The sequence below is a fragment of the Neofelis nebulosa genome, chromosome 5 (assembly GCF_028018385.1).
Source record: "Neofelis nebulosa isolate mNeoNeb1 chromosome 5, mNeoNeb1.pri, whole genome shotgun sequence".
NCBI lineage: Eukaryota > Metazoa > Chordata > Mammalia > Carnivora > Felidae > Neofelis > Neofelis nebulosa.
In genome coordinates this window covers 5,149,737-5,161,757 of record NC_080786.1, presented here as the reverse complement: position 1 = coordinate 5,161,757, position 12,021 = coordinate 5,149,737, and the positions used below count along the sequence as shown (strand labels likewise).

The following is a 12,021-nucleotide window of genomic DNA, read 5'->3' as shown; positions in this document are numbered from 1 at the left end:
CGAAGGAAATTCCGAAACGTCAGACCCCGTTAACCCCAGGTTGTCTTTGATGTGCTCCCCCACGGAAAGGTAAAGGGGAGAAAAACACTTAAGTTGGGTCACTAACTCGGCAGTAGGGATATCACAAGTTAAACCCAGGCAGTGTCCATCGGCCTGTCCGAAAACCTCGACAATTTATTTGGAATAAAATTCAAAATGAACTGCACCCTGGACTGATTATTTTTGGAACAAACATTACACGCATAACACGGTACTCTCGGAAGCATGAAGCGGGCTCCCCCTTCTGAAAACGTTTATGCATTTAAAGTCTTGCACCTTCTGTATATAGAATATAAAAAGTCTTTCCCTCAACTAACGGCGCCATTAAGATACTATGTCGCCGCCGCTCGCGCCCCCAACAGCTCTACAAAAGTCTCGCGAGAGCGCTCAAGACCTCGCGGTACCCGGGAACTGAGGAGCCGGGCACCTAGACCTCGGGCGCTGTGGGCGTGCGCCGTGCACGCCTCCGCCCACCGCAGGGAGGCGGGTCCGCGCCATCCCGAAGAACGGCCCGTTGAGTCGTAGCTTCTAAGGAAGCCCGGCTCCACTCCCTCCCTACCAGTTCTCAATCATCTCCTTGATGGCGTTGGCCGGCCGCTGGATAACTTCCCCTGCCGCGATGCGGTTCACCACTGTTTCGTCCAGCCGCCGAATAACCCCCGCTACGAGCGACATTTTGGCGCCAGAGGAGCCCAAGACACGTCGAGATGCTCACCGGAAGTACCTTCGGCCAATCACCTCAGGGCTCCGTGCTGACGTCTTTCCATCAACTCTGTCTACGCTGCCCTGCCAGACCTTCCCGCGGCAGCGGCTTCGGAGCGAGGGAGCCGTTGATTGGGCAGCTGGGATGCCAGTCAAATTTCTTAAGTCCCCCGGTACCCGGCTCACTTGGTCCCGCCCTAGCGCCCTTCAGGCCACTGGTTAGAAGGGTATGCGCCTGCGCGCTGTCCACTCCCCCATTGGCTCATTCCTGGGCTAGGGACTACGAAATCTCCAGCCAATAGGAGTGCAGGTGCCGTAGCCGGAGGTTGGTGTCCCCCTGCTGGGGTGATCTGGCGCAGAGCGGAGGAGGTGCTTGCTCCTGCTCCTGCTCCCGCTCTTCCCCTCTCCTTGCGGCCTCCCGGAGGTCGACCCTCTCCTTGCGGCCTGCAGTAGGATGTTTATGACGCCTAAGAGGAGCAAAATGGAAGTCGACGAGTCTCGGGTTTTCCGGGCCGAGTGGACCCAGCGTTACTTGGTGGTGGAGCCTCCGGAGGGCGAAGGGGCCCTGTGCCTGGTCTGTCGCCGCCTCGTCGTAGCCACCCGCGAACGCGATGTCAGGCGCCACTACGAGGCCGAGCACGACTACTACGAGCGGTATGTGGCGGAGGGCGAGCGCGCGGCCCTGGTGGAGCGTCTGCAGCAGGGCGACTTGCCCGTGGTCACCCCGCTCACTCCCGAGGAGAGAGCCGCCCGTGCAGGCCTCGGGCTCGCCCGCCTCTTGGCCTTGAAGGGTCGCGGCTGGGGTGAGGGGGACTTTGTGTACCAGTGCATGGAGGTGTTGCTGAGGGATGTGCTGCCCGAACACGTAAGCGCTCTGGATGGCGTTGATTTATCGCCAGAGGTCACGCGGCAGAGGGTCCTCAACATTAACAAGAATCTACGCAGTCAGCTTTTTAACCGAGCCAAGGACTTTAAAGCCTACTCCCTTGCCTTGGACGACCAGGCCTTTGTGGCCTATGAGAACTACCTCCTGGTCTTTGTCCGTGGCGTGGGCCAGGACTTGGAGGTACAAGAAGAGCTTCTGACCATCATCAACCTGACCCGTCACTTCAGCGTTGGGGCCCTTATGGCGGCAATCCTCGAGGCCCTGCAGACGGCAGGGCTTAGCTTGCAGCGAATGGTCGGACTCACCACGACCCACACGCTGAGGATGATTGGTGAGAACTCGGGACTGGTGTCGTACATGAGAGAAAAGGCTGTAAGCCCCAACTGTTGGAATGTTATCCATTATTCAGGATTTCTGCACTTGGAACTGTTGAGCTCCTACGATGTAGACGTTAACCAGATCATAAATACTATATCTGAATGGATAGTTTTGATTAAGACCAGAGGCGTTAGGCGCCCCGAATTTCAGGCTCTCCTCACTGAATCTGAATCAGAGCATGGCGAAAGGGTTAACGGACGATGTCTGAACAATTGGCTTAGAAGAGGGAAAACTTTAAAACTGATATTTTCCCTGAGAAAAGAGATAGAAGCCTTCTTGGTTTCGATAGGGGCCACCACGGTCCATTTCACAGACAAGCAGTGGCTTTGTGACTTTGGCTTCTTGGTGGATATCATGGACCATCTTCGAGAACTCAGTGAACTGTTGAGAGTTAGTAAAGTCTTTGCTGCCGCTGCCTTTGACCATATCTGTACCTTTGAAGTCAAGCTGAGTTTACTGCAGAGACACATTGAAGAAAAAAACCTAACACACTTTGCGGCCTTCAGAGAAGTTGTCGATGAGCTTAAACAGCATCTTAAAGAAGAACAAAAAATATTTGATCCTGATAGGTATCAAGTGGTGATCTGTCGCCTGCAAAAAGAATTTGAGAGACATTTCAAGGACCTCAGGTTCATTAAAAAGGACTTGGAACTTTTTGCAAATCCTTTTAATTTTAAGCCTGAATATGCACCTATTTCAGTAAGAGTGGAGCTAACCAAACTTCAGGCAAATACTAACCTTTGGAATGAGTACAGAGTCAAAGACCTGGGGCAGTTCTATGCTGGCTTGTCGGCCGAATCTTACCCAATTATCAAAGGGGTTGCCTGTAAGGTGGCATCCTTGTTTGATAGTAATGAAATCTGCGAAAAGGCTTTTTCGTATTTGACTCGAAACCAACACACTTTGAGCCAACCCTTGACAGATGAGCATCTCCACGCCCTGTTTAGGATTGCCACAACTGAAATAGAGCCGCATTGGGATGACCTTGTGAGAGGAAGAAATGAACCCAATCCATAGGCCTTGGTAGTACGACACTGAGACGCTCAGAGTCTGATTCTGAAAGCAAACCTTTGCCTGATTTTTCAAGTTAACTAATTTGGATTGTGGCAAAGCACCAAGTTTACTCATCCAAATTGATCACCATTCAGATTCTTCTGACAGAGGTGTTTTTGTTTTTGTTTTTGTTTTTGTTTTTTTCATCTCAAGAGGCAGCATGGGACTGACACATGCAAACACCTTTTTTAAAATTTAATTTAATGACAATGTCATTGTCTTTTACTTTTATGATTGTTTCTAAAGAAATTCAGTACTGATAACGCGAGTTGAATTAGAAGTCTGTTTTTCTGGTGTTTTGAAGAAGTTTTAGCTCTTCTTTTGAACAAAGTGTTAAAATTTTGATGCATATGATCTGAAGTTATCAACCCCATAAATGTATGTTTGAGCCAGTTTGCAGAAACTCACGTAGCAAGTTCAGAAGTTTCTGAAAAGGAAGAGCGTACATCCGGTGGAGGTATTTTGTCTAACTATCGAAGTGTTTGAGACTATTTTTTTTTAAACATTTTTCTGAGTCCTAAGTAAATATTGACAGATTTCCTCCTCAGCTCCCCCCCCCCCCCCCCGCAACCAGCCCTAGCAATGATTAGAGGGAAATAATCAAAATTTTAGTCAGAGGAGTAAGAATTATGTTTAAATTGCTGGTTTAGGAGGCTTCCTGCATTTTGGAGATCAGACTAACCAATTATTGGGGATTTCCCCTGAATTTTTCACACTTGGGTGCTGTTTTGTCAGCTTGCCTATTAAAGGACTACGGTAAGTATAGAATCTTGATGGTTACCCGTTAGTAATTCTTTATTCGACTCCAGATAGAAGTTTGACCCTGTCAGAAAAGGATGAGAGAATAAGATTTTTGCCCTCCAGGATCAGGAGGTGGGAGGTATTTTAGCTTATTATGCATGGGTTAACTGCTTCATAAAGAAACCCTGTTAAAAGGAAACCCTTTAGTTTAAAGTGGTAAGATCTCAAATCGTGTTAGCTGCTGGAAGTGGATTTATTATAGAATTTAAAACTGTCCCACTCGTTCTGTATTTAAGATAGTGCACAAGTAGAAATATTTAACTTTCAAGAAGCAGCTTTATTAACAGATTGTGGCAATTCCATATTTCTAGTGAGACATATGCTTTGTGCTAAAACAGTTATTTTCAAACTTATGTTAACCGTGAAAAGAAAATCTTACAGTGAAGCCAAATATATAAAACGATTTAAAGGCAGGACCCAACTTAGAGGTCCTCTCAAGTACAGTTTGCAAACTTGTGCTAAAGTCCTGTCTTAACCTTTGTAACACATTCTATGGTCACTAATCCAGCAAATTCATCGAACCAGGATACAACCAAGGATTTAGAAGGAATTGATGCCTGAGCAATCAAAATCGATGCCATAAAAGCCCAGGAACCAAAATTGTGTCCCTGGTTCTCAACCAGAAGCAGTAACCCCTCTTTCCAGGGGTTGTTGGAAAGCATAGGGGACTTTTTTGGTTCTCAGACTCACTGAGAGGGTTCTGCTGGCATTCCCCCTGCCCCCACAGTGCATAGGACAGCCAGGCACAATGGAGAATTATCCTTCGCAAAGTGCCAGTAGACAGCCCTCCCCCCCCCCCCCATTGTAGATTATTTTATTTTGAGGGACAGGGCAAATTACCGGTAGAAGCAGAATGAAAGGGCAAATCTGGCAAACTGATGATATTTGATAGGCACTAATTCCAACATTCCAGGTTTGGCTGGTAAAGTGCGGTAAAGGCCTTGATAGGTTCTGGTAGCTCGCAATAGCATTTACATGTCAGTGATTTATACTGAACCAGATCAAAGGGCTCTATTCTGTTTAATTAGAGCAGAAAAGCAAGTATTTACAAGCTAGTAATCAAGAATGGTCAAGTTGAGATTTTAGTTAACAGGGAATAAGCTTAAAATATCTGGAAAAACAGCAGTAAAAAAAAAAAAAAACCAGCGCCCCCCCCCCCCCAAAAAAAATCTACCGGTAATTTCCCACTAGTTTGGAGTATTCTCTTTCACGGCAAGTGCTTTATTGAAAAAAAAAATGTTTGGAGGACCTGCTTCTGCTTTCCTACCCTGGTTCCTCAAATATTGAAGTCTTGTACATTTTGTGAAGTTCCATTATATATTTTTGCTTAAGGTAATAAAACTAGTTTGCATCATGTAGGTACTGAGTCGGGGGTGGGGGGGGAGATATAAACTAAGGATTTAAAATGGACCCTAAATAGTGGAGAATTTGCTATAAGCTAGTCTTGTTTGTAAAAAAGAAAAAAGTGTGTATATTACTGTCTTCTGTATTAAGTAATTCTGTAACTGCATGGCAGTCTTTAAAAAAAGTTTTTTCGTTTTTTTTTTTTTTTTACAAAATAGTTGTTACTGGTCCTGTTGTATCAGTGAATATAGTTAAAATAAGTACTATTTTTTAAAAGCCCTATGTCCCTATATATCTCCCATTCCTCCTAGTGTTCTTAAAAGATGTGTCTGTATTCCCAGTCTCCTGTAGTGCCAAACTGCTCTAGCCAGCCAGATCCTTGTCAACGTTCTTGCCCTCTCTCACACCACTGACCACTTTTCCTTGAAGTCCTGGTTTACTTTTGCTTCGGGGGTAGATCCCACCTGCAGGTATGCTTTCTCGGTCTCCTTCGTGGGTCCTCTTTCCCGTCCATGTTTGTGTTCTTGTGATGTGAAAATCTGGTTTTAGAGCTACCGTTTTGTACCTCCCCTTAGCTGCTGTCATCTCTGTTCGCGGCTTCAGGTACCGTTTATGTGCAAACGATTCCTAAATTCCTATCTCCTTTCCAGGCCTTTCCTAATCCATATATCAAATTGCTAACTTGAGTCTGCTCTGCCGTCTCATGGACACCATGGCATGTCATTGATCTTGCCCCCAAACCTGCTCCTTTTATGTTCCCTCTTTCAGTAGATGGTGCGGCTGCTATCAGTCGTCATAGCCCAAGCCAAAACCTGACCTGCCCGTGACTCTTCATCCATCACATCCACTCACGGGAACCTTGGTGTTAAGTTGACTGTCTCTAAAGTTTTTCTCACTTCTCCAGTTCAGGCCATCAGCCTACCTTAATACAGCAACAGCATCCTCGTCGAGTCTCTTTTTCTCTGGTTTTGATCCCTTTTTACGCTGCAGCCAGATCGTTCCAAAAGACATAGTTGGTCATATCTCTCCACTGCTTTCCCCATTATGTAGGATAACATACAACTGATACTCGTCTTTGAGGTCTCAGTTTAAATACCACTTGCTCTCGGAAGCCTTCGTAGATGCCCTCTAGACTAAGAGCCTTCGTAGATGCCCTCTAGACTAGGTGCCCCCACTGGACACTCTCTAAATACCCTTTTCTCCTAATCATACACTTAGCACACTTTGCTGCTACTTCTTGATCACTGCTAGACTGTAAGCTTTACCAGGGCAGGGACTGTGCCTTGCTAGCTGTTCTATATGTAGTGCTTAGCACAATGCCTGGCATTCCAATAAATGTTTGGATGAATAAATACGTGTGTAGTGTTTTATGATCTTTGAAGCTCTTTTGCAGTCTCATTTGACCTTCACCGAGGTCCTCCTGCCTTAGCCCGCTTCTTGGGTAATTGTTATTCACGTATTACAAATTAAATGAAACTAAGTTCTTTGTGACTACAGAGCTGTATTCCCAGAATTTAGCTCAGTGCTTGGCATGCGGCTCAAATATTTACTATGTGAGTGTTGCTGAGGAAACAAACTTAAATTGCAGTTTGCCCTAGGAAACCAGAAGTGAGGCCAGGTTTCAGACGCAGGTATACTCACATAAATCTATGGAATATTGAGTCTTTACCTCCTTTATTTAGAAGTATTATTAGTTGACTATTTTTAGTTTTCATAGGTAGACTTCAAAGGAACCTAGATGAAAAAGATTGGGCAACCATTTAGTGAACTAAAACAATACTTGGGTAATTAAAAAGTTCTACTCGGTATCAGAAGAAGATAATGCTGCTTGAAATATCCTTTTTCCTTTTATAATGTGTCAATCCTAGAAGAAAATGACAGACTACTTACTTGCTACTTTCCTTTACAGATGATTTCTGGCTCTTCTGGGATTTAAAAGTAAGTAAATTTAATAAAATTTTAGAGGAATGACTCGGTATTTCTGGTCACTAGATACCCAGTTCTCTTGCTATCTTGCCTGCGGAATGTCCTCATCACTTCTCCAAGGGAGGTGACCCAAGAGGTACATCTAGTCAAGGTGTACTTAGATTTACTCTTTTTCTTTGCTTTCTTGTTCATGTGCCTCTGAACTTAATTTCTGGGTAACTGGGGCTTTTGGGATTCGTGGAAGAACTATAACCATGGCCTGTTTCCTTGAGTCATTTTAATTTAAGGGATTAACCAGTGTTCACTTAGCTGGACTTTTAGCCTGTGGCACATTAACTCATCCAGAGGCCTTAACGGTAGGTGTGATGGTCATCCAGTGATCCTTGCTGCAAAACTGGGTCTTCATGGGTTTCTTTAATCTTCTGGATTAAACAATTTCTCGTTTTTATCTTTTTGTAATTGAGCAGGAGCCTCATCCTACCCAATAAGTACTTCAACTTGTGAACTCTACCCCTTTCATTTCTGCTTGCAATTTGATGAATTCTGAGTTCATCTCTTCCTTGTACATTTTGTCAAATGCAGCCAACAACAACCATAAAACATTTTGTTTTCTTTCTCTTTTTCCCCCCTTTAATAAAGAAAGATTCTGTGCCTTCCATGCTTTCCCAAGGGACAATTTGACCACTCCACAACGTGAATTGCCCCTACGTAAGTTATTTCTCCCATCCTCCAGTAGCAATTTCCTGAATGCCTCCCAACTAAGCCAGTGTGTAGTACGTTAAGGTTTTTAAAAAATGGAGCCACTTTCTGTATCAGGATGGGTAAGGTTGTCCTACAGTAACGACCACAGAGTCTCAATGCCTCACGTAACTTTTTTTCTTGCAACTTGTCTAGGGACTTTGCTCTAGGTCAGGGATCAACAAACTATAGTCCACAGGCAAAATCCGTCCTGTTGCCTGCTGCTGTAAATAAAGTTTTACTGGAAGACAGCCTTGCCCATTTACTTATGTCTGTGGCTGCTTTTGCTCTACCATGGCAGAATTGAATAGCTGTGACAAAGTGCATAGTCCACTGAGTCTAAAATATTTACTGTGTGACCCCACAGAAAATGCTCACTGATCCCTGCTCTGAGTCTCTGAGACTCAGGTTGACCAGGCAGATACCATCTAGGGTGTGGCTGTTCATTTTGGGAAATGAGAAGAATACAGCAAGTCACTTACAGGCCCTTAAAGCACTTTCATTGACCAAAACAAATCCCATGGCCACACCAAAGTTCGAGGAATAGTGTTAAGTCTTCCATGTGCCTCAAAGGAAAACCAGAAATATTTGGAAGACAACACTAGATTAACACATGGTTATGTCTCCCTTTATATAATTTCTTTAGAAATCTTTTTTAGTGAGGTGAAACATTCAGTAAAGTGTGTAAATGTTGAGTGTGTGCCTCAGTGGATTTTTATATACACCCTTGAACCCATCACCCAGATCAAGATACTGAACATTTCTAGCACCCAGCAAATGCCCTTGTGTCCCTCCCGCACACAGATAAACACTACTCTGACCTTGATCACCATAGATTACTTTTGTCTTTTTAAAGCTTCATGTAAATGTAACAATTATATGTACTCTTGTGTCTTTTGTTCACTACTGTGTGACTCATCCATGTTGCATGTAGCAGCATTTTTTACTTCCGTGCAGTATTCCATTGTACGACTACCGCAATTTAAAATTCCATTCTACTGTTGATGGAAATTTTGGTTGTTTCCAGTTTGTGGTTATTATGAATAAAGTCGCTATAAACATTTTCGTATCTGTCTTTCAGTGATCGTGTGCACCCATTTCTCTTGGTATATTATTCCCTGCTTCCATACTTATCTGTAATTATTCATATAGCAACCAGAGTGATCCCTACTGTAAACTATAAATCAGACCATGCCATTCCTCTGCTCAAAATCCTCCAATGGCTTAGTATAATTACAATAAAATCCAAGGTCTTTATCACAGTCTACAAAGCTTTGCATGGTCTGCCCCCACACATACCCTTTTGCTTCCTACCCTGTTTTCCGACGTATCCTCAATCCCTTTACCTTTCCCCAGTCACTCTGCTCTGTACTGGACACTGCCTTTTGAGTTGGGGAATCAAGATACATGATTCGACCCTGTCCTTAAAGTGGCTGTGATCTACATGGATAATTTTAACAAGCCATAACTCTGGTGTGTGTCAACCAATTACTACTTCTGTAGGGAGTAAGAGGCAAATTTGCCCTATGATTAAACTGTTAGTGTAAAATAATTCACAATTATAAAAGTGTAAAATAAGTTACAATCCTGTAAGGGATTTAGAGAGTAAGATTAAAATGTACAAGTTCCCCGATAAGTTTAAGAAATGTGTACTTCTACTGATTATGAATGAGAGTTCACCAACTTGACTACTCTTATATTTTACTATTTACATGTTCACTTCCATGAGGCATAGGAGGGAGCTGGGGGTGGAGGAGGTGAAAAGACACTGGAATAAATAAAAGAAGTGCTGATACTAAGCACAATCCACAATCGCACAGTCATGGCAAAGGGCCTCCTACACATGGTACCATTATCGGTACATTATGGATTATTATAAAATAACAAAATTGACTTAAGGTCTTTCCACATATTTTTACTTTATTGATACATAGTTGAAGTACAATAAACTGCACAGTTTAAAGTATAAAACGTGATTGGTTTTGACATAAATGCATAAAAGTCACCGCAATCAAGATAATGAACACTTCATCACCCCACAAAGTTTGCGGGTTTTGACTACTGGGGAGGGAAATACACTCCAATTTAAGTGGGGATGGGGGAAAAGAACTTTTTGAAAGAATATGAGCTTCTCTCAGAACCCTTTATTGTTGACTTGCCTCTCTGCACTTTCTTACCACTTTTGCCAGCCAGGATTTGTACATCTTCCTGGCTATTTCACCACCCCACTCCAGGGCCACTGGCCACTGACCCAGTCTCCTGATATGTCAATTCAACATTCCGGGGCACGAACCGTGGCAGTGCTGTCTGGTGGTCTTTTCCCTGAGGCCAGGTGCATATACCTGGAGTGGAGTGATGGCTACGAAGGGAAGGGTCCCCTACCGTATTTGGTGGGGCTTTCTGATTGTAAGAGACCAACTTGTGTTAGCTTAAAGGGAAACAAATAAGGGTGTCATTATGAGTATATGAGTATCTCATGGAAACCAAGTAGGGGAATTAAATTCAGCTGTCATCCAACAATCACTTAATGAAAGCCTCTTTTTTTTTTAATGTTTATTTATATTTGAGAGAGAGGGGAGGGGCAGAGAGAGAGACGGAGACAGAATTGAAGTTCTGAGCTGTCAACGGAGCCCAACGTAGGGCTTGAACCTATGAACTGTGAGATCATGACCTGAGCCGAAGTCGGACGCTCAACTGACTGAGCCATCCAGGTGCCCCCCCCTTTTTTTTTTTGGATTTTCTCAGGAAATTTTCCATTAAATTAAGGTTTTCAAATTTATTATGTGGCTCAGAACATTTTTCTTTCATGTCCTCTGTACCTCTGGTTATATTTCTTGTCTCATTCCAAATGTTTGGGCTTTCTCTTTCTCTTAATTAGCCTCACTACAGATTTTTATTTTTTTGTCCTTTTCAATTAATTTGCTCCTGTGTTACATCGGTGCGTATTTCAGTGCTATTATTTTCTAACGTATTGTTTTCTGCTTTTATTTTCTTTAACTCATTCTTCCTATTTTTGTATTCTTTTCTTCCCCTTGATTATTTTTTCCATGCCCTTGATTGAATATTTTTAAACTTGGTTTAATAACTAACCTACCTTCATTGTACATCAAACCTATTATCAATATAGAGTAAATTTCTAAGGCCTCTATTTATGGCTTTTGTTGACTCAAATTCTCATTTGACTGACTGATGTGGATGCTATCGCACCACTGAGATACCTCCTTTAGCACTGGGGTTCTTATTTCCTCTCTAAAAACCAGGAACATTTGCATATAATTACAACGCTATTGTCACACTGAGTTAATTATCTGACAAAAACTAATGCCTAGTTCACATCCAGTTCTCCCCAGTTGTTCTAAAGATGGACTTTTTACAAACAGTTTCTTCAAATCAGGATCCAAGCAAAGTCCACACACTGTATGTGGTTGTTGCATCTTGTAAATTTCATTTAATCCAGAGAAGTCCCTCTGCATGCTTCCCATTTCCTCCTGCCATTATCTTGTTGAATAAGCCAGGCCTGCTGCTGTATGGACTGTCCCTGTGCCACGTTGATCTGTTTTCTTCCTTGTACTGTTCCAGTTGTTCCTCTATCCCCCATATTTTGTGGGGTCTTGCAGTTCATGCTAGAGGCTTGATTTGATTCAGGTTGGACTGTTGTAGCTAGAATACTGAAAATATGGTCATTGTGAGCTTCCTGCTGCCTCACAGCAGAATTTGGTCTACACATGCCTTCCTCCCTCCCTTCCTTCCTCCCTCCCTTTCTTTCTTTCTTTCTCTCTTTCTTTCTTTCTTTCCTTCTTTCTTTCTTCCTATGTTTATTTATTTTGAGAGAGAGAGAGTGCATGCATGCGAACAGGGGAGGGGCAGAGGGAGAGAGAGAGAGAGGAGGAGAGAGAAAATCTTAAGCAGACTCCACTCTCAGCACGGAGCCTGATGTGGGGTTCGATCCCATGACTTGGGCTGAAATCAAGCGTTGGACACTCAACAGACTGAGCCACCCAGGTGTCCCTGGCCTGCCCATTTTTAGTAATGGTAGGATTGGTCAGTGGTTTCAAGGGTCGAAGCCTCATCCTGCCTCTGTCAGATTCCCTCCCAGTGTTTTACCTGATAGCTTTGGTCCACTGGTCATTGTCTCCCAGATCCATCTTTCATTA

At 43.5% G+C, this 12,021-nt stretch overlaps 2 protein-coding genes across 6 annotated transcripts in view; one reads left to right on the top strand and one right to left on the bottom strand.

Annotated features, from left to right (window-relative positions):
- The window catches only part of MLH1 (mutL homolog 1), a 48,541-nt gene extending 47,678 nt beyond the window's left edge, over positions 1 to 863 (bottom strand). For 4 of the 5 annotated variants that reach the window (XR_009261599.1, XR_009261600.1, XM_058729353.1 and 1 more), the window contains exon 1: positions 599 to 745. Coding sequence is in view for 2 of the 5 variants with exons in the window: in XM_058729353.1 (XP_058585336.1) it covers positions 599 to 714 (116 nt within the window). In the remaining 3 variants the exon portion in view is untranslated. The other variant, XM_058729356.1, reaches the window with a different exon arrangement.
- Positions 864 to 1,070: 207 nt separating this feature from the next.
- Positions 1,071 to 8,930, top strand: EPM2AIP1 (EPM2A interacting protein 1). The gene has a single exon (XM_058729382.1). It carries the CDS (start codon positions 1,196 to 1,198, stop codon positions 3,020 to 3,022), a length of 1,827 nt encoding a protein of 608 aa, XP_058585365.1. The 5' UTR covers positions 1,071 to 1,195; the 3' UTR covers positions 3,023 to 8,930.
- The last annotated feature ends 3,091 nt before the right edge of the window (positions 8,931 to 12,021 follow it).

Excerpts from the sequence above, each read along its gene's own strand:
- EPM2AIP1 (XM_058729382.1), top strand. The coding sequence starts at position 1,196 with ATGTTTATGACGCCTAAGAGGAGCAAAATGGAAGTCGACGAGTCTCGG.